Consider the following 23,049-nt stretch of genomic DNA (forward strand, 5'->3'; position numbering starts at 1 on the left):
AGGTATACCCTGGGTTCAGAGATTGTGGTATGGGGGGCCCTCCTCCTGTACTCATTGAAAATACACCTATGGCTAGAACACAACAAAACCTACAATGCTGATCTCATAACCCTGCATTGTAAGTTCCAACAAGGTGCACAAACATACAACCATAGACTTTCAACCTAGAACCCTAAGATTGCTCCCGGTCAGCGGTTCCACCTCACGTTCCCCCCAGGGCCGTAACTAGAGGTGTGCCGCTATGCAGAGGTGCTTCTCTCCCACAGGACCTACATCTGGCTATCAGGGTGCCTGCAACGACACAGGAAAAATAACAACACAGTTGTTTGCCGGGACGGCTGAGCCTCTCGGAAGAGATTCTGCAGTGACGCGAGTAACCGCCAAATGGGAGGCGGCCGGTGAGGTGAAGCCTCAAACAATGAGCAAGAAGATTTAAAGTAGACCGCCATACTGTGGGGCATAAAAAAGTTTCAGGGGAATAACTGTGGGGCATAATATGGTGTCCTGGGCGGTACTGTGTACAGGGCCGCCAATAGGGGGGTGCTGCAGGTACAGCTGTCCCGGGCCCTGGCTTCTGGAAGGGACCGGGCAGCTCATTTTGCCCACCGCAACACCCCAACTGCCTCTGCTGCGCTCAGTGCGCACAACAAAGCTGTCCCGGATCGCAGGCATATTCACCCCAGGACGCCGGCGGCCAATTAAAATGCTGCACTGGTTTTTCAGCCATCAGAGCTCGTGTACCAACAGCCAATCAGAGCAGCTGCCAAAATGCAAGCTCCGATTGGCTGCTGACCAGCATGTGCTGCATTTTAATTGGCCGCCGGCAACATGAGCTGAAGAAGCCTGCGCTCTGGGACCTCCGGGCTACAGCTCAGCAGAAGAGGATAAGGGGGAGCAGGTGCCGGGTTACGGTGAGTCAAGTGAGGTGGGGGGGCCCTGACTGTGTATGGCTAAATATGGTACAAGGGGGCATTACTGTGTGTGGGGCATAATATGGTGCAAGGGGCATTACTGTGCGGGGCATTAATATGGAGCAAACGTCTTCGGTGGGTTTCACACTCACTGGGACGTTCGCTCCAGGATGGAAGGTCAGGGGACGAACACAGCGGACCACCCAGCATTTCAAGGGTGTGTCCACAAAAAAATGGTGGGCGTGCCCATGCAAATGATGGGCGTACCCCTGTGAACACAGGTGTGTTGATGCCTGCTTGGGCGGGGGGCGGCTGACGTCACATGACATCAGGGCCCAACCTGAATTCGGCCATCTGCGGCCAGAATAATGTAGACTGATTTTTATTAACGAAGGGGGGGGTCATTCGATAGTGAGCTACCATGAATGATTTTTCTCTCGTTCAGCCGCATGTAAGCGGATGTGTATGCAAATGCATCCGCTCGCACGCTAGTGAGCATATTTGGGGGGTGGGGGGTGGCAGACGTGTGGTGGGAATGTGTACCTGCTCGCTAGTCTGGGAATTGACGCATCCTAGCTGAATCAGGCCCTTTGTTTTAGTGTTCGCACTGGGAACCAAATTGTCTAGAAACGGCCCTGTTCACTCTGGGGAAGAGAAGGGAAACAATGGCACCCGCTTTTATAAATGTACTTTTTTTATATGTTTATTTTTATTTCTCCCAACTAGTGATCTACAACAAGGACCTTCTGGCCACCCTGCACCTGCTGGTTGCCCTAGCCCAGCACTTTAAGCCCGAACTACCTCTTCCTCCCAATGTTTCTGCAGACGTGATCGTGATGGAGGTAATCTGGAATTATATTGCTTCTGTGGTCTGTGTGTATCTCTACACTGTTGCTTCTGTGCAATTCAGCCCTATTGTTCGTGCCTGCTGTCCCGGGTACTGGAGGTTGTCACCTGTAATAGTCATGGAGCCAGCAGGATTCAGAGCCACGTGTGCGCTGGGACTGAAAATGGCCATGGGCTTATTGTGAGAAGTGGTGGGGTGTGGCTTGTGCTGAGTAGGTGTGGCTTGTGCTGTGTGGGCGTGCCCAACCCTACACTATTAGCCTTAATGTCTCCCTAGAAACAAAAGTCTAAAAATTGCATCATTTTATGAGGACCAATGATGGGCTTATGTATATATTAAGGCCTGAAGCTATAGTGCCATCCGCCCCATGCATAATCTGGCCAGTAGTCTTAAAAAGGCATAATTTCCTTTGTGTAAGTATTAATACATATAGTTTAGTATTACGCAGCACTGTACAGAGTACATTGAAGTATTCATATCGGTCCCCCTGGAGCTTGCAGCATAAATATTGGTGGAGTGTAGCAACAGCTACAGGCAGAGAATAGCTTGAGCAGTTATTCTGGGGGACAGCAGGTGGCACTGTCTCACCTGTATAGCCTCTCTTTGTTGTAACATTGTACAGTCTACAAGATTCTTGTCTATTAAACCTCTGTGTTATGACATTTTGCAAGTAGCGGTAACAGTAAACCTTCTCCCACAGCCCTTCCTGCATGTTGATGCTTGAACAAAGCAATAAATTCTATGACAAATATTTTAAACTGTAGTTAAAAAAGGTAATTTCTGCCATTAATGTCTTAAATACAAGTTGGAACCAATTTACCTTTAAATTCCCCCGCAGCTCCCTGGGATTGGGTACAGGCACAAGATTTCAAAACTCCCATTCAAATGATGGGTGGCCGCTGATTGGCTGAGAGCTCTCTCAATGGCCGCCCATTCATTTGAATGGGAGTCTTGAAATCCCCTGCCAGCCCACCGCTACTGCAGCCTGTTCCCCGGAGAATGCAGAGCGGACCGATCGGATACGATACATCGCTGATGGGTCCGAGTCAGACTCATTTTATGGTCTGCCCATCCGACCTCCGACCCGATGTACATGGGACCGCACATCGGATGGGATGTCAAACACATCCGATTTGGCCCGGTTTCACCAGATTTCTCGTCCCAATCTGTCGGAATTGGGTGGAATCTGCACACATCGGACAAGTGTATGGGGGTCCTTTAGACTTGAAGAGGTCTATGCACTCGAAGAGAGATAAAGCAGACAGAGATAACGTACCAGCCGGTCCGCTCCAAACTGCCATGTTACACACTTAAAAAAAAACAGCAGTTAGAATCTGATTGCTTGGTACTTTATCTCTCTCCAGTCTCCATGCTTGGAATACATATTCCCTATATGTCTAACTTTATGCTGCACACTTAAATTTAGTTTCGGACAGAGTTTCACAAGCTCTCTGCCATTACAATCCAGGTTTTAAGGATATCATGCTTGAGCACAGATGACTTAATTAGTAACCTGAGTCAATTTGATTTACTCATCTAGACCTATAAAATATGGATATTCTTAAAACCTGTACTGTAATGGCGGAGTTTGGGGAACCCTGGTTTGCTGCATGGGAGCACACCCGTATGCTGCTGTATTCTAGCTGGAAGGATGCAATGCTCACAAAGGCTGGATTGATGTGGCGATGGCAGGATGTGGCGCAGGACGAGTGCTCCTCCATCTTCACATGACAGTGATTAAGCTCTGCAGATGCAGCGGCGTGCAGTGTCTTCAGAGACGAGTCGCACAGCGGCTATTAAACCACTGTCCTTTAAGTGCCGCGCTTAATCCCTGACTGACAGGTTCCCAGTAACAAATGGAGACTCAGCACAAGTCCTCGTAGTGTATAATTGCTGCCCCTGAGTCTCCATATATTACTAAGCATCAGTGGTTTAGTGATTAGGCAGTACCCGGCGGTGTCATTTCCCTTCAGGTGGGGGTGACACCGCTGCACAAAGGTCATCCATGTTGGTTTTCGCTGCAGTCGATCTGACAGGTGAAGCTGTGTAGGTGCGATGCATGTTTGCTGTGGGAAATTATACTAATCTAATATTCCGTGAGGTGATAGTCAGCCGGTAACTGAAAGGTTGAGTATTAATACGGATCCTGCGTGTCGCCAAGCGTTGTTTTCCTCTCCGCTCCAATTATGTCTGACATTTGCTTTGGCCGACTCTGAGCGGTCTGATGTTATTTCTGTCCACTGTCACAGCCAACAAGAACCGGGATAAAGACGGGAAAGGCTACAGAAGTCATCACCGGCAGCAGGTGACAGCGGAAGCTTTATAATAACTAGGGATAAAGGATATCTATCGATCTGTATATCTAACCCTCCCCGCTAGTGCCTAACCATAACTCCTGTACCGCCGCCTAAACCTAACCATACCGGACTGCAGCCTAATCCTCCCCGCTAGTGCCTAACCATAACTCCTGCACCACCGCCTAAACCTAACCATACTGGACCACAGCCTAACCCTCCCCGCTAGTGCCTAACCATAACTCTTGTACCGCTGCCTAAACCTAACCATACCGGACTGCAGCCTAATCCTCCCCGCTAGTGCCTAACCATAACTCCTGCACCACCGCCTAAACCTAACCATACTGGACCACAGCCTAACCCTCCCCGCTAGTGCCTAACCATAACTCCTGTACCGCCACCAAAACCTAACCATACCGGACTGCAGCCTAATCCTCCCCGCTAGTGCCTAACCATAACTCCTGCACCACCGCCTAAACCTAACCATACTGGACCACAGCCTAACCCTCCCCGCTAGTGGCTAACCATAACTCCTGTACCGCCGCCAAAACCTAACCATACCGGACTGCAGCCTAATCCTCCCCGCTAGTGCCTAACCATAACTCCTGCACCACCGCCTAAACCTAACCATACTGGACCACAGCCTAACCCTCCCCGCTAGTGGCTAACCATAACTCCTGTACCGCCGCCTAAACCTAACCATACCGTACTGCAGCCTAACCTTCCCTGCTAGCGCCTAACCATAACTCTTGTACCACCGCCTAAACCTGACCCTGCCATACCTCAGCCTAACGCTCCCTGCTAGTCCCTAACCATAACTCCTGTACCACCGCCTAAACCTAACCATACTGGACCGCAGCCTAACCCTCTCTGCTAGTGCCTAACCATAACTCCTGTACCACCGCCTAAACCTAACCATACTGGACCGCAGCCTAACCCTCTCTGCTAGTGCCTAACCATAACTCCTGTACCACCGCCTAAACCTAACCATACTGGACCGCAGCCTAACCCTCTCTGCTAGTGCCTAACCATAACTCCTGTACCACCGCCTAAACCTAACTATACTGGACCGCAGCCTAACCCTTCCCACTAGTCCTAACAATAACTCCTGTACCGCTGCCTGTACCGCCTACTTGACCGCAGCCTAACCCTCCCCTCTGGTGCCTAACCATAACTCCTGTACCTAACCCTACCACCCCGGGTCCCTTGTAAGGGGTTTATTTACTAAGATGGTACTCCTATGGTAGATGAATCTATTTATGCATTTAGCGCCTTCTAGTAGATAATAGATAGAATCTGATTGGTTGCTATGTACAACATCCCATGTACAATAGAACTCCCATCTGAGTACTTAGTACCCCAAGTGCCTAATTCTCCCTCCCCACAGCCTAACCCCAAGTACCCCCTAGTTCCTAAACCTAACAGATTGACAACAAAAGGTTCACATGCACAGGGTTGAGATTAACAAAAGTCGACACAAACAAAAAGGTTGATATGGCAACGGTCGACACATGACGAGGTTGAGTTTTTCATGATTTTTCCACCCTTTTTTGGGACTTTTTCAAACTTTACCATTCGTTGGGAACGGTAAGGCGTGCGGATCGCAGTGGTAGTGTAGCGAGGCACCTGGCACGAAGCATGGCGAGCTTGCGTGACACATTATTTGTTGGTCCACGTTCTCAGGTGGCATAGAAAACCTTAAAAACTCATGTCGACGGTTTCATGTATTGACCTTCAATGTCAACTTTGTGTATTTCGACCTTGTGTCCTTTGACTGTTGACCTAGACCCTGTCAATTTTATTAACCCTTTGAGTGCCAAGAGAATTTGTCAAAGGAAGTGTGAAAATTGCCAAGCGAATATTTGCATTCATCCCAATGACCAGTAGTGTTACCTTATATAGGAAATCTAATCTATTTGTACACAGCATTTTTTATTTGAAGGTATATAACAAATGTGAGCGCAGCTGGGATTTTTAGCCGATATTTTGGACATCTCTCACAGAGATGTAGGCACTCAAAGGGTTAAGAACTGGCCTTTTTTTGAAGGGGACATTATCGTATTTTCAAATGATTGGTATAACTGGCAAAGTTTAGCGAATTCGTTCCGTGCTACTACGCCAGGCGTGTGTTATATCTATGAACTCCGAGTCAGAAGGCCCATTTCTGCAGGACACCTGCGTCCGTGAACCCAGAAATACCACATAAAATAGCTGTGTACAAGTCAGGAACCGCTCGCTTATGTTTTCTCCTTGTTTGTTCTTCTCATTAAAACCCATTGTGCCTGCGAATGCATTCCGGCGGCTCCTATCAGGGACGAAGACGCAGCACCCAGTAAGTGATATTATGTTTAATTCATGGCCTCTCCCCAGTGTTTGCTCCGTGCAGACGGGCTAAATGCACTGACCTACCAGAAGGCGCTGGCTCTATTTGGGAGATGCTGGACAGGGGACTGTTGCCGTGGCAACAATGTAAGATGGTGAGAAGGACGTGTAGTGTAAAGCCAGGTATAGGAAACTAGACATTGATGTGAGAGATGGATGAGGACGTGGGTAATCTGTCAGGTTCCCCGGCTCTCACATTGAGCAAAGCTGGCAGGTTTGTGGGAACTCAGAGACAGTACCAGACATCAGAACTCATGATAGACACGTTGTAAGTGCTAGTTTCAATGATTACTGAAAAGCTAGTTTTGTGAAGGAGAAGTTGCCCGGAGCAACCAAATAGAAGGGAGTATATTTAGTAAAACCAATTAAAAACTATATCAATGTTGAGTTTCTAGGGCTAAAACGCACATGTACTAATATTCAAAATGTCAAAAATCATCGGTCACTACACAGTATGTGCGTTGTAACCCCCGGAAAGCCCAGTATCGATTTAGACCGATACAAAGTCGATCAACCGTTAGTAATTACCGTATATCCCCAGCCAGTATATATTATATACAGGCTATAAAATGAGAGGTTGCGATACAATTTTACTTTTCTATTTTTTTTAGAAGGTTTGATATATTTATTATTTATTTATTTTTTAACCAGTTTCTTATACAGCGCAGCAGATTCTGTTGCGTTATACAATTAGAAATAGGGATAAAACAAACTGGGTAGTTACAGACGGTCAAATGGTCGGAGGGCCCTGCTCGCAAGCTTACAATCTGTCATCCCTTTCCTTTAGTTCTCATGGCTTACCATAATAGGGCAAATCAATTAAAGGGATACAGTAAATGCGTTTGCTCCCTTCCCCCTCAATACATCTGATCTGCCCACTCCCGCTATCTGTAATGCAGTTGATGCTCCATTCTCTCCCTGCCTGATTTTGCTGCTGTACTGCTACTGCTGGTAGTGGGCAGGTGAGAAGCGTTGCATGAGGGACCACCCCCCACCCCTGGATCCGCCACTTCCAAAGGGGAATCCAGGGGGGCGATTTCAGATGATTTTGGCCATTCCTACGAATCATAAGATATATCTCACGCGATTGATCAAGCCGAGATAATCACATGTGATATATATTGTGGTATACAATTGTACCATAAAATATATCAGCTGGATTAGGGGCTAGAGCAGGACTGGGCAACACCGGCCCTCCAGATGTTAATGAACTACACATCCCAGGATGCTTTGCATTAATTTTGCTATGTGGCCATGCTGAAACTGATGCAAGGCATGCTGGGATGTGTAGTTCATCAACATCTGGAGGGCCGGTGTTGCCCAGCCCTGGGCTAGAGGGACTGGAAACGTCAGTCAAACTTTCTGCAATATATCGCACATGACATATCGCATGCACAAAACGCACTCCTTTTTCCATCCGATTCCATCGATTCCGATAAATCACAGGTGCAGACCGACCAACCCACAGGCTCCTATCCGACACTCACGGGATCGATGCTTCGGATCGGATGGAAAACCAAACAATGTGGCACTTTTCGGACGAGATATCAACCCGAATGATCGTAATGGGACAAAATTGTGCAAAATCTAGTGTATGGTTTTTTTTAATTCATGTCATGGATATAGGTGATGATATTCCATATACTTTATCCTAGAGAAGGACGCCTTTGATGAACTTTTTGACCAGAATCTGGACAAAATAGAAGCAGTGAAACAGGTGACTTGATATAACGGATCCTTACACCTGAGCTAATTATCTGAGCTAGCCGCTATTGTACGTACAGGGTGACTGATCGCATCTCTTACCTCGCAGGAGATGGTCAACTTTGTGAATAAGCAGCTGGTGAATCTGAGCCTTACGGTGACAGACCTGGACTCTCAGGTAACATGGCCTATATGCGGTGAGACCAGAGGCATAAGTCTGGGAGGCAATGGAGCCTTCTGCCGCCGGGCTCCTGCTCCCAAGGGGGCACCCCTGCTAGTTTGAATCAGTTAACTGAAAGCTCTCTATGTTGCTTCTGTGGCTGACTCCCCCTCCTACCATCATATGTGTAAGTATCACACCCAGTATTAGAACCCAGGACCTGTGTTACTGGAGACAAACACCTTATTGATTGAGCTATTTGGGGGGCACCAATATTTATCTTGCCTCCGGGAAACTGGGATGAACTTACGCCACTGGGTGATACAGTCTGTACATTAAAGGGCAGATTGGGAGTCACAGCAGATAATACAACCCCGATATCAATAGATGATGTGCTCGATATGCTGCTCCAAACTGCGGGATCGGACGATAAATATCGCCTAGTGCGTATCCAGACGTACAGATTACATTTTTATTCTGGGGTAATTCAGGTTGGCTCGCTAAGCAACGAAATTCGCTGATTACCGAGCGCTGAAACGCCACACGTCCATTTGCATCTGGGCGAAAAGTAATTCGATGGTTGCCGACCATCGAATGATTTTTCGGCCTCTCGCAGATAAGACGGTCTGATCTGACTTTTATCTGCCCAGGAGATGGCCGAACAGGGGGCGGGCCCTGACGTCATGTGACGCCAGCCACCCGCCCAGTGCAGGCTTTGACCGTCTGCATTTGCATGGGGACACCCAACATTTTTCTGGGTGCACCCACCACACAGCCGCACCATCGGCCCCTGGTGCGAATACGATGGGGACAGATCCATGTTGAATCAGGCCCAGAGTGCGCTATTGTGTCCTCTTTAGTAGGTTTCATAAACCTCCCCCATAAGAATAGTAAGATGCGCAGGACCTTGATAACGCAATTTGCCGCAGCGTTGTTTTCGAAACATCAAAACAACATCGATGTTCTTTGGTAACTGTTGTTTAAACCAAAACCAACAATTCGTAATCTTACCCCCGAATTCAGATCGCTCTCCCCCCTACTTGTTAATGTCATCATAATTCTGGGCATTTTCCCAATGAAATATCCCCTCTCTGTAACCTTATTACTAAGTTTGATTTAACATCTCCGACCCTGCGCGTATTCTGCATGAAATCTCAGCGCTCGGCTTTGCAGAGGAAGAGACGCCTCGTGCTCACATCAAAGCACATTACGCTTCTGTAAACAATTTTTCCCTTTAATATATGTAATGCATTGAAATTACCAATAACCCCAACTCTGAGCCAGACTGCCTCCGAGTCTCTGGCTGGGGAGATCTGTGTAAGTTGCAAATGAATTCAGAGAGGAGAGATATTCATCAATTATATAAGATTTCCTGAAGGACCTTTCAGGAAATATTTGAAATTCATTGATCAAACCGCTTCTGTGCACTGAAGGCGACTCAGGGGGACGTAAGCAGTGGTGGGATTCAAATAAATTAACAACAGGTTCTATGTCCTAATGCCTATTGCGCATAAAGCCGCACGCCGTAATGCCAATTACCCATAAGGCCACACACGTATATCCATTACACATTGTGCTACACACCATGATGCCAGTTACACATTATGCCGCACACCATGATGCCCATTACATATTTGAAACATAAGTGCCACTTACTTACAGGCTCATTGCTAGGGGGGGGGGGGTTTGCTTGATGCCAAGGGTTTCATGCTGGATGCCAGGGGCTTCATGCTGGATGCCAAGGGGGCTTCATGCTCGTTGCCAAGGGAAAATACATGCTGGTTGTCGTGGGGGAGTAAATTGCTCGTTGTCAAGGGGGAATACATGCTGGTTGCCAAGGGGGAGTAAATTGCCCATTGTCAAGGGGGAGTGAAATGCCGCTGCATCTTACTGCCGCGGACGCTCACAAGGTGCTGTGACAGCCGAGCAGAGAGCTGCGTGCTGCCCGGCTGTATACTGAAAGCAGTTCCGCTATTTTGAATTCTCCCGCTGGACCGCGAGCCAATAGGAGCTCGCGGCCCGGCAGCCAATAATGAGCCACCACTGCCGCTCCTTATTGGCTGCCGGACCGCGAGCTTCTATTGGCTCGCGGTCCAGCAGTAGCATTCAAAAATAGCCGCGGACCTGCTTTGTGTATACAGCCGGGCAGCACGCAGCTCTCTGACCGGCTGTCACAGCTGCTTAAAGCGTCCACAGTAGTCCTTAGCAAACGGTTCTGCAGAACCGATCGTATATTAGGTATCGGTTCTGCAGAACCGCTGAGAACCGGCTGAATCCCACCTACGGAGCAGACAATTTATGAATTATATAACGGGGATGGGCGGACGGCCTGTGGCATGGTAGTGTTCCCAGAACTCCCACTTGGCAGCCGGTTTATTGACAGCTGTCCTGACCGTTGAGTTCCCCCTCCTGCCGTACGTTCCTCATACCCTCATCTGTTTCCTGTTCTCTCTCTAGTTTGCCGATGGGGTCATTCTGCTGCTGCTAATTGGACAACTGGAAGGTTATTTTATAAACCTAGGAACATTCCACCTGAGTCCCAAGTCACCGGAAGAAAAGGTAGGTTGTCGGTTGTATCTCCTCTGGTAACGCTTGCCAACCCTTTGCGTGCCAACATCTCTGTGCGAGATGTGCAAAATATCCGCTAAAAATGCCGGCGTCGCTCCCATTTGTTATATAATACCATGCTCTCATTGCCGCCCCTGCAAAATCCCGGGTTTTTCTTGCCGGATTTTTGGGGGGGCACAGAGCTTGTCAGCTCAACAGACCCCCTTCACACTGCACCTCAGACCTGGGAAATTCCCGGGTCTGCCCCTTTCACACTGCTTTCCATGGTCTGCCTTCCAACAAGTGTGTGGAATGTAATAGCAGCTTTGATTGGGTGTTGGGAAATTTGTACAAATTGCTGTGATAGGCTGTTTAAAAGCAAATTTTCCCACAATGAGCTCGTTTTTGTGTGAAAAACCCGGGTCTGTGCTGTTCACACTGCCATGCACCCGTGTATTACCCAGGAAAAACCCTGCAAAAAACCCTGGTGTAATTGCAGGGGCATAACACCCAGGAATTTCACAAAGACCCTTTCACACTGAGACAGGACACGGGAATTTTCAGCTTGCCCCGGGAAATACCCGGGTTTTTGCGGCAGTGAGAACAGGGTATTAGTCAACGTCCCAACAGTCGGAATCCCGAGTGTCGGAAAGTGGGCGCATCTGCGAAAACGGCCGCGAATTGTCAAACAAAACGGACGTGAATTCCTCAATCCATGGCCGTTTCCGACAAAACAGATCCGACTTCCTTCAAAGTCGGATCTGTTTTGTCGGAAACGGCAGCATTGAATAGGCCAAGATTGAATTGTCGACACTTGAGCAGTTAGACACCAGTTAGTGTAGCGGGAAGTCGATAGAATTCCGACACAAACAGAACACACCCACGACAAAACCCGATTCTATCAAACGTGATTCTTATTGAATTTGAATGTTTGATCTTGACAAACTGTCACTTATCCCCGCGATGCCCAATGCGATTAACCTCAGACCAAACACGGTTCTTAGTCAATTTACCCCCATACTGTCAGGATCCCATGTAACATGGCGATGATCAATGACTGTCAGTCCGCCTGGCGATGGTTTCTCTCTCCTTACTCCCACAGACAGCCTTGATCAGACCCAGCAGTACGCAGTTCATCACTTTCTTTGTGTCGGCATTTAGAAGCTGTTCCAGGCTGATAGTGACACAGACAGTGACATCTTTCTCAGCCTCGGGGTGCTCGGATACATTTGCAGACAGTGCGTTAATGTACTTTATAGGATGACACACGGTAACAGACGGTATGACGGTAAAGAGCTGACATATCTTGAAATTTGTTATAATAGACACCGTGTACCCCTCCGGTGTGGTCACCTTTGTCTTACGGCTATGCGTCACCAAATTAAGGTTGACCACTGAAGGTCGAAGGCCTTAGGTTGACACAGACAAAAGTTCGACACACCTAAGGTCGACAGGTTCAAAAGGTCGATACAAGCATTAGGTCGACACTGGGAAGGTCGACAGTAAAAAAAAAAAAGTTGACATGGAGTTTTTCATGTTTTTTTTGTCCTGAATGTCAACATGCACACCGTGGTCATGGTTCGGCCACAGTTCCTCTATGTGAATGATAAGACATGAAATACCACCTGTCGGCACATGTCGGCTAACCCATGTTGACCTTTTGACTCTCGACCTTCCCAATGTCGACCTAATGATTGTGTTGACCTTTTGACCCTGTCTATCTTAGGCATGTCAACCTTTTTGACTGTCGGCCTATCAACTTTCACTGTCAACCTTAATAGTGTAACGTCCATATACCTTAGGGATATGCTGCGGCCGGGCAGGTGGTTAGGTTTAGGTGGTGGGGTGTGGGGGTGCACAGTACAACAGATATACAGATAAACAGTATCATTATTAAATGGGCAATGGGCAATTGTTATATACATATAAGTTGACTTTGATACTGCTGTGCATATTATTACCATTTATGTCCCGATGGGCATATTACTAGTCATTGCATATAAGTGGGCATCGCTCTGTTGCTAGTGACTACATAATAATACCGTTCCAGTAAGACATCGGTTTTCATTCATTTATATAGGGTGTTGGGGTGCATGACCACACCCCCATGGTTTGGCCACACCTCCCCCATCATCTGTGTTCTGTAATTGGGCACCTTATTTCCTCTGCCACCCCTTTGGAACACCCCTTGAATATGGGCTTTTTAGGTTATCAATATATATAAAAGGCTAACAACTCCTCACCTCTGTAAGATTTATTATTGTCACTGACGACTAGAGGCCACTCTACAGACCATATTCACTCCTTTGGGTCCTAAAAGATATCATAACAGAAAGCGAAAGCATTTTTTGCAGGGACACTGATCTGTTTCAAACTTGCTGTATATGGAGAGGGGGAGCTGTGAAGACAGAGATTGGAGGTAGTGTTGCACGCAGCAGGCGTGCAGCGTCGGTGACGGGGCGGCGGCATCTCACGGCCGCACATCCTCCCCGTCACAACGCCAGGCGGATGGGTTGCCCAACAACCGCAGACGCCCGGTATTCGGCGGCCGGGCGCAGGAACAGCACGTCAGCACGGCGCCTAGCAACCCGGGACGCCGGGGGGCGCAGGCAGCCGGATGCTGTAGTTCCGTTGCCCAGCAACGATGGACGCCGCCGGGGACAGCGGCGGAAGCGTCCTCAGTAGAAAATATAATTGGAGAAATCCTCCTCTGTGGCAGCAGCTGAATTCAATTCGGCTGGGCGGGCTGGGCTGCAGAAACTCCTTTATAAGGAGGCCAGCCCAGCATACCCCTGCCGGTTATAGCATCTGTCACAGTGGTTTCTCCGGTCTCCCTGCTGTCCTGGTACCTGTAGTGTCCTGCCTGAAAGTTCTCCTGCTGTGATCCCCCTCTGGTCCTCGTGAGTACCCCTTTTTTGGGGTCAGCTTCTATTCTTTGGTATCCGTTACCCAGCCTTGGGATTATCCTTAGTTTGGGGCCATCCTCTGCTGTTCCTAAGAGGTGCCCTGGGTCTTCGCCCCTTGCAGTTCCCTTGTTTGGTGTCGTTCCCTCGTCACCTTATTTTGTGTCTTTCATTTGGTGTGCCTTTTTGTGTGGTGTATTATCTGTGTATGCAACTCGGTCGCTGGTGGTTAAGCGACTAGGTCGCTGGCGCTTAGCAGCGTAGCCAGGTTGGCAAGTTGCCTTTTTGTTTAAATACCAGTTAGGTCCCATAGCTAGATCTCCTTTTGGCTGTACCCTTAGGAGGTCCCGGTTCCTTGTACCATCATAACTCCTGGCTGCACCGGAGCCAGGGCGGGCTTAACTCGCCCTTCCAAACGTGGCGGCTACAGGCGAAGCCTAGCTCCTGCAGGAACCGGTTACCTGGCTTTGGGGGTCAACAGAGGTAGAGTAGGGTCTCGCTGTGGCTGTCCTAAACAGCAGTCACGGCTACGGGTTAACTCCCAAAACCATAACAGGTAGGAGCAGATAGGAACTGGGGAAGGGTGGAGAGTTTGTGGGCTAAAAACTGTCACAGCTCAAAGTGAAAGTAAAAACTTCACTAGCTCAAAGTGAAAGTAAAAAACGTCACAGCTCAAAGTGAAAGTAAAAACTGTCACAGCTCAAAGTGAAAGTACATTGCACAAGCCATCATTTTGACCAAACTTTAGATTACGTTATCATTTTGTAGTGTTGTTTAGGATCTAAGGTTTGATCATGATGAGTACTGAGTTTACAGACCGCATCTCCCCTTGAGCAGGCCGTTGCTATACTGCGCTGCATCCCGCTGCTGTCTGACCTTGTAGCTGGACGCATCTTTGCAAATCTTTGCAAATCTGAACAAATCATCTCTGAACGCGCCATGCGGATGCCACATCTCATCTTCACTCGGAGACAAACTACCTCTGCAATGCCAGGGACTTCTTCGGGGGGTGAATTTACATAAATTACATATTTCCACCTGACTGATGAAAGATTCATGAGCCCCGGGCAGGACTGTGATTCTCCTGACTGACTGCGTTCCCGAGCAAACATTTTATTTATTCTGTCGCTCAAATCAAAACATTTGTGCGGATCTAAATATTCTCCAGCTTCCTCCTGTCTCTCAGCGCTGAGCGAGGAATCCAAACCTAAAATCAAGCTGTCAGACGCTCGTTCCCCCGGCTGCAAATCACTTCATCAGGCTAAAAGCTGGTGGGCGGCGGACTCTCTGCGTCTGGCGGGGCCTACACACGCCTAGAAGAGGGATGACACATTCACCATTATGTGCGCTAGGACTGATGCCTGTCATTGGTTACAGCCATAGGAAAGACTATGCTTTTGTAGCAGTATCAGATACAGGGGGGTTATTCAAACCTGATCACTGGGCTGAGAATTTGTAGGCTGGGTGATAATTGAATGACTGTGTATGGTTGGTAGTACGCAGGTGCATGGCCATCTTGAGATCAAATGCAGGGTCTTTTTTATAAGCTGGCCGTACACAAGGTGATTAATATGAAGCCAGCATTTGGGGGTGGTAGCTGCCCATTTTCTGGGAGTGTCAGGGAAGGCACAGGAGTGCCCAGCTGTTTTCAGGGAAGTCATGTGACGTCAGCTCCAGCCCCGATTAGTCTGTTACCGAGTAAGTCCCGGGCTATGCACAGACTCATACCTCCCAACTGTCACGATTACAGCGGGACAGTCCCGATTTTCGGGTCCTGTCCCGCTGTCCCACCCACGGCAGGCATTGTCCTACTGCGGGGGGTGGCAGTTGGGAGACCCCCCAATCTAATAGAATAGACGCTGTGCGCATGCGCACAGCGTCTATTCTCGTATGAAAATGAGGTTGTGACTAATTAGCATAAGCCACACCCTCATTTGCATACACCCCACCCCCTTTTCGGGCGCACGAGTGTCCCTATTTCCCCAACACAGAAGTTGGGAGGTATGCAGACTGCACACACTGGGGAATCATTACATGGTGAGCGGCTGTTATCTGGGAGTGTCAGGTAATACGCAGGCGTGGCCAGGTGTGTGAGGGGAAGTCATGTGATGCCAGCTCCACCCCCGATCAGCCTGATTCTATCACAGCTGCTGAGTAAGTCCTGGGCTACGCACACACTGCGCACACTGGGGAATCATTACATTATCTGGGAGTGTCGGCGAATACGCAGGCGTGGCCAGGTATATGAGGGGAAGTCATGTGACGTCAGCTCCGCCCCCGATCAGCCTGATTCTATCACAGCCGCTGAGTAAGTCCTGGGCTACGCACACACTGCACACACTGGGGAATCATTACATGCTGAGCGGCTGTTATCTGGGAGTGTCAGGTAATACGCAGGCGTGGCCAGGTGTGTGAGGGGAAGTCATGTGATGCCAGCTCCACCCCCGATCAGCCTGATTCTATCACAGCCGCTGAGTAAGTCCTGGGCTACGCACAGACTGCACACACTGGGGAATCATTACATGGTGAGCGGCTTGCAAATGGATTTGCAACTAATCACCGATCCAACTCATTTTCGCAAGCCTTGAACATTAATTCGCAGGCCTGCACGGGTCAGGAATTTACTGTCTGGGTGGTGTCTACCTGATCAAATGCTAACAAGAGGCATCTATCTCCTACGGGAGCCTCCTGATGCATTTGAATGTTAAGGACATAGAAATGCACAGCAGCTTCCTTGCAAACATGAATCAGGACAGTTTTGTAGTGTGCAGAGAGGCTTGGGAGTGGCCTCTGAGCTTCTTCTCTCTCCTTTGTCATTACATGACCTGCTGCGTCTGTGACTATGACGTGCCACCAAACCTGCCTGTCCACCAGAGATCAATTTATGCGAAACATCATAAATCATTGCTGCATTCTCTATATAGGTAGAAAAACTCTGTGATGTGGGATTGCTGCTTTAAATTAGCACAAATCCCGTCAGCGTCACTTTTACCGGGAAAGGCCCATTTTACTGTGGCTCATTAAACGAGAGCATGGCCAAGGGGAGATTAGGGGAATGGGTGGGTGGTTCGGTCAGAATGGTCAAGAAATTTGGAGCTTGCCAACCATTTTTTGGTTCCATAAATTTTTTCCATTATTTATATCTATATATTCTTCTTGACAGGTACACAATGTTACTCTTGCTCTGGATCTACTCATGGATGGAAGGGTCTTAGAAAATTCAGTGGATCCAACAGGTCAGTATTGGTACCGCAAATAACACACTTACCTGCTAAGCCAAGGTATATTGTCGGTGTTAAGATTTGGGAAGATCCATCTAAAATGACTTGTGGACAATAATGCAGAAACTAGAATTGATTTATTCTATTGGGAAGTACAACAAGGGTCTTGTGGACGTCAATCAGAGGGAACAATATCATGTGTGTTGAGTACTAAAAAGATAAGTTATAAGTTAACTGACATGTTATGCTTTGCCGTTCTATTTTTCCTATATTTGAATTATTTTATCCACCGTCTATGTGGGATGGTATCATTACCCCAGTGGTTGAAATCCCAACTGTAAAAATGCTCTTAGGATCTTATTCAGGTCCAGAGAAACCTGCCTAAGCCCCCCCCAATATCCGCCGAGCAATGAAAATACGATTAAAAAAAGATATTTCCATATGGAACGTCTGGTGAAATGTTACACTGAATTAAATAGTTGTTTTCATCTGTACTTTTTCCCTTTGTCCTTATCTCCAGAGATTGTGAACAGAGATTTAAAATCCACCCTGCGAGTTCTGTACAGCTTGTTCCTCAAACACGACAAATCCTGAACTGCTCCCGATGAAGGATGTCACTGCGGATGACGGCGCCACTTACAGTGTTCTATGAATATGTTATATCTGTAAATATCTGCATAAACAATGGCTTCTGATGTCATATTTTATGTTCTCTCAACTCTGATGTCATCGTCTCAGTGTTAATTAGGCAAACTTGGGCATTATGAGAGACTACTAATTAGCCCGTCAATATGACGCAACAACATAACAGTAATTTCAGCACCGGCGGCTGTACGCACCCAACCCCCCCACCCGAGCGGAGCAACACTTGCATTGCCCCATTGGGCGACATCTAGTGAATTCCCCCCATAGAGGTGAGGAGAAGCTTTAGGCTAATGATCATCTGATGAATATACTGGGAGTTTATTGCTCCTGTGTATACAACATTGTAACAGGACGGAACACGAGTATACAATTTGTTTTGTTGCTAATACAAGTTGGAACCACAGCTGTGCGGCGATAAGTCTCCCAGCATGCCGCGTTACCCAGCAAATACGTCTGCTTCACTCCAACTGCGCCCTGTGATAGAACAGTGCTACAGATGAGCTTAGTGATAAGTGTCCGGACATCAACCGTCGCGGGAGCTACAGTGCATAAAACTTTTAGTTATACCGTATCCTGCGCCGATTTTCCATGTTTGGTTCCGTGAATATGTTTTCAAATAACTTTTTGTCAAAAACAGACAGACGTCATAGCTACGTAGAGCCCCTTATGTGCGCGTGACGTAATGCTATAGTATATCAATGTATAGCACACTGGGCAGCTGCCCAAGGACCCACATTTCTTGGGGCCTCCAAGCCTGGGCAGGTGGTGGTCACACAATCATAACAGCCAGGCAGTATTTTCTACTCTCTTCCCAGCCTGCAGCCAGACAGTGACTAGCTGTCAGCATGCTGATGCTGATTGGTGCATGGCTAGGGCTATCCAGCAATCATAGTGCAGCATTCTCTACCCGCCTCCCAGCCTGTAGCCAGACAGTGACTGGCTGTCAGCATGCTGATTGGTGGTTGGCTAGAGCTATCCAGCAATCAGAGTGCAGCATTCTCTACCCGCCTCTCAGCCTGTAGCCAGACAGTGACTGGCTGTCAGCATGCTGATTGGTGGATGGCTAGGGCTATCCAGCAATCATAGTGCAGCATTCTCTACCCGCCTCCCAGCCTGTAGCCAGACAGTGACTGGCTGTCAGCATGCTGATTGGTGGATGGCTAGCGCTATCCAGCAATCAGAGTGCAGCATTCTCTACCCGCCTCTCAGCCTGTAGCCAGACAGTGACTAGCTGTCAGCATGCTGATTGGTGGATGGCTAGGGGTATCCAACAATCAGAGTGCAGCATTCTCTACCCGCCTCTCAGCCTGTAGCCAGACAGTGACTGGCTGTCAGCATGCTGATTGGTGGATTGCTAGAGCTATCCAGCAATCAGAGTGCAGCATTCTCTACCCGCCTCCCAGCCTGTAGCCAGACAGTGACTAGCTGTCAGCATGCTGATTGGTGGATGGCTAGGGGTATCCAACAATCAGAGTGCAGCATTCTCTACCCGCCTCTCAGCCTGTAGCCAGACAGTGACTAGCTGTCAGCATGCTGATTGGTGGATGGCTAGAGCTATGCAGCAATCAGAGGGCAGCATTCTCTACCCGCCTCTCAGCCTGTAGCCAGACAGTGACTGGCTGTCAGCATGCTGATTGGTGGATTGCTAGAGCTATCCAGCAATCACAGTGCAGCATTCTCTACCCACCTCTCAGCCTGTAGCCAGACAGTGACTAGCTGTCAGCATGCTGATTGGTGGATGGCTAGAGCTATGCAGCAATCAGAGTGCAGCATTCTCTACCCGCCTCCCAGACTGCACCCTGACAGTGACTGGCTGTCAGCATGCTGATTGGTGGATGGCTAGAGCTATCCAGCAATCAGAGTGCAGCATTCTCTACCCGCCTCCCAGCCTGCACCCTGACAGTGCCTGGCTGTCAGCATGCTGATTGGTGGATGGCTAGAGCTATGTAGCAATCAGAGTGCAGCATTCTCTCCCCGCCTCTCAGCCTGTAGCCAGACAGTGACTAGCTGTCAGAATGCTGATTGGTGGATGGCTAGAGCAATCCACCAATCAGAGTGCAGCATTCTCTCCCCGCCTCTCAGCCTGTAGCCAGACAGTGACAAGCTGTCAGAATGCTGATTAAATACACAATCACTAAGTCGACCATCAAAAGCGATCCATTCGCAATTCACTCGCGGACTTGCACCCGGCGGGTTCTCTTTCTGTCTGGGTGGCGGCTATCTGCTCGCACTCATCTGCAAATTAGCAATTGTGCAATCAGGACTGAATCGTACCCAATGGTACAGGTAGATTGTCCCGCAGCAGCTATGGTAATTAGCAATGACACTGTCCCTATTGTTCTTCATTCGTAAAATGTCTCCTTGTGATTCCTCCACAGACGCTGATAATCGGAGCAGCGAGGTTAAGTTACCCCAACCCGAGACATTAGGAATTCTGCAGCACCTGACAGTACAAATCACGTTAATGCGGCATAATCTGGTAGGGGGCATTCAGTCTGCGGACTGCTCGGAACAATCAACTTTACATTCACGGTTCACAAAACGCAGACAAAAGACAGTCCTATGTCTCCGCCGGGGGGATATTTTTACGTGTTGAGGGAATATAAATAGACCAGTGACATTTACATGTTGAACACTGTACACGCCAAAGTGGGCTACGTCCCCATCTGGTATTCATTCCGTTAGAATTCAGTTTCACAAAACAGACGTCTTCTATTTGTTTGGCTGGTAACAGAAACTCTTCTCTTCCTAAAACATTTATGTGCTGAGCTGCTTCACCTCCGGTACCATCGGGGGCGTTATGTATAAACCCATTCCTTATTTCTTCATGTCCATTCTAAATATTGAAAACCGCCCTCGGGTGCGGCGCCCGGGTAAGAGTCCAGCTGTCCTTTTCTGGTGCACACCCCAGGGAGACATTTTGGGGCCTATTTATCATTCAGTAATTGCGGTGTATCCCCCTGAACACACCTGTTTCAGGGGATACCTGCGAATTAACTGTCACCCTAGTGCATGATGGGGGACAGTGAAAGATATCTGGGATCTTGTGCAGTCCCGTTGTTTCCGACAGAAACCGCGGCCCCTGTGTGGGATTGAGCAAGCGTGGCGGCGTTTGCCTCTGGCTACATTATGCTAATATAACGTTACGCTCAGTAGCGTTGCGGAGTGCTGATATAGATGTGAAATGATCGCATTAGCAATGACCGCTTGTTACACAACGCAGGGATGGGCTCCACTGTCACTGATGTGCTATTTTATATATCCTGACGGATGTTAGTTTAATGTGAATATTGGTTCCTGTGCACCTTATAGAGCTGGATCTAACCCACTAGGGGACATTTACTAAGATGCCCACAGCAACATCACATGTGAAGTAGAATACACATCTTAGTAAATTTCCCCCGTAGTGCTCCCCATGAGTAGGGTGAGAGGGTCAAGATGTCTGGCAAACTCTGGCTGACCTGGAACTATTACACAGGCCGCACCATCGTAGTTGCAGGAGCCACAGCATTAACAAATGGCTGCCTAGGAACTGTGCACGTAGCCATATGTAACCCTGGGTTTCCCCTGTCTTGTCTCTGCTTGTATTGCTGCCTGCCTGGCTGTTCCACCGATGATGGTTGCCTAGGCGCTGGGCTGCTTGGTGGGTATATTTGTCCTCTGCCTGTATTGTTACCTACCTGGCTGCTGCACCAGTGGCCCGGCTGATGGCTGCCTAGGCGCTGTGCAGCTCGGCGGGTAGGTGTTCCCTGTGTGATAACTGTTCTGTCTCTGCTTATAGTGTTACCTACCTGGCTGTTGCAGTGACCAGTGGCGCCGCTGATGGCTGCCTAGGCGCTGGGCTGCTTGGTGGGTATATTTGTCCTCTGCCTGTATTGTTACCTACCTGGCTGCTGCACCAGTGGCGCCGCTGATGGCTGCCTAGGCGCTGTGCAGCTCGGCGGGTAGGTGTTCCCTGTGTGATAACTGTTCTGTCTCTGCTTATAGTGTTACCTACCTGGCTGTTGCAGTGACCAGTGGAGCCGCTGATGGCTGGCTAGGCGCTGTCCAGTCCCGCCTGGAGCAGCTGGGTATCTCTTAGTTGCCCCGGCAAACCATATTTTTGTTACGGAGCCTTCGATTTAAAATTTTTTTTAAAAATCCTGTGTATCGCCATAGTAACAGGCCTATTGATAAATTGATTGATTGTTTTGGTCTGGATGTTGCAGTGGTGGCAGGGCCTGGTATACATACCTCCCAACTGTCACGATTTTAGAGGGACAGTCCCGATTTTCGGGTCCTGTCCCGCTGTCCCACCCGCGGCAGGCATTGTCCCGCTGCGGGGGGTGGCAGTTGGGAGACCCCCAATCTAGTAGAATAGACGCTGTGCGCATGCGCACAGCGTCTATTCTCGTATGAAAATGAGGTTGCGGCTAATTAGCATAAGCCGCACCCTCATTTGCATACACCCGCCCCCTTTTCGGGCACTGCGCGAGTGTCCCTATTTCTTCAGGTCAAAAGTTGGGAGGTATGGGTATAGAGGAGCAAAACTTCCCAGGCAGGTTACAAACAAACCATGCGTAAGCTGACTGGCGGCGCAACGGCAGCGGAGGCGTACGTCTCTTTACAATGTTATATTCCTGCGGGCAGTAGCTGCTATTTGTGAAAGATGGTAGTGATATTTCTTAATTTGAAAGACAAACACATCTTTTAATGATTTCCATGTATTTACGTACTTCCAAGCTGACACTCAGCCAAGAGAGCTTGTTTTATTGACCTTGTGCTATATTGCTTTGTTGTCTATACGAGAAGCTATACCGTACAGTTCACTTCCTGTCTGCAAAGTACATTTGAACCAAATGGTTTGGAAGTTGATCCCGCGCAGGGTGCACGTGGTATTACTGCTTGGAAGCGGTGCGTGAGTTTTGGCTGAACACAGCGAAATAAAATTTAAAAAAAAAAAAAAAAACGAGCGAGGTCTTTTCTTTGGCAGGATTAATAATGGAGTCCAGAGCTTCTGGCACATAAATCTAATATTACTTCAGAACTTGAAAAATCAGTTCTAAAACTTGAGACTTTTACAGCCCTGTTAAAAACTATCACGTTACGTCTCTTGGAAAACACCCGGGATCGCTCCACTCCAAATCTATTAAAAGTGAAGGCAGTTTCTGAATGTGATTATGTTTTTGTGGTTTGTGCCATTGGAGTTACTCGAGTTCTCGCTGTGTTTTTTTGGAGTCGGGTGGACGCTACATAGACCCTGACGGCATTAACTCTGTTGCAGGCAGACAGAAACTATAGTGACATCCTTAACCCCTTCGAGTGCCAGCATCTCTTTGAGAGATGTGCAAAATATCAGCTAAAAATACCAGCGTCGCTCACATTTGGTATATAAATTCAAATAAAAAATGTTTTGTAAAAAAAACCCACGATATTTCCTATATAATGTAACATTA

General features: G+C 48.3%; 1 protein-coding gene across 2 annotated transcripts in view; it reads left to right on the plus strand.

Annotated features, from left to right (window-relative positions):
* Positions 1-22,677, plus strand: part of PARVG (parvin gamma) — a 32,020-nt gene extending 9,343 nt beyond the window's left edge. The window contains exons 6-14 of one of the 2 annotated variants that reach the window (XR_014473313.1): positions 1,638-1,753; positions 4,008-4,063; positions 6,365-6,384; positions 8,090-8,151; positions 8,248-8,316; positions 10,756-10,857; positions 16,912-16,984; positions 17,490-17,634; positions 19,993-22,677. Coding sequence is in view for 1 of the 2 variants with exons in the window: in XM_083181263.1 (XP_083037389.1) it covers positions 1,638-1,753; positions 4,008-4,063; positions 6,365-6,384; positions 8,090-8,151; positions 8,248-8,316; positions 10,756-10,857; positions 16,912-16,984; positions 17,490-17,563 (572 nt within the window). In the remaining variant the exon portion in view is untranslated. Of the gene's footprint in view, positions 1-1,637; positions 1,754-4,007; positions 4,064-6,364; positions 6,385-8,089; positions 8,152-8,247; positions 8,317-10,755; positions 10,858-16,911; positions 16,985-17,489; positions 17,688-19,992 lie in introns of those variants that run through there. The other variant, XM_083181263.1, reaches the window with a different exon arrangement.
* The last annotated feature ends 372 nt before the right edge of the window (positions 22,678-23,049 follow it).

Source organism: Crinia signifera, chromosome 4, assembly GCF_055691185.1.
Source record: "Crinia signifera chromosome 4, ASM5569118v1, whole genome shotgun sequence".
Classification (NCBI taxonomy): domain Eukaryota; kingdom Metazoa; phylum Chordata; class Amphibia; order Anura; family Myobatrachidae; genus Crinia; species Crinia signifera.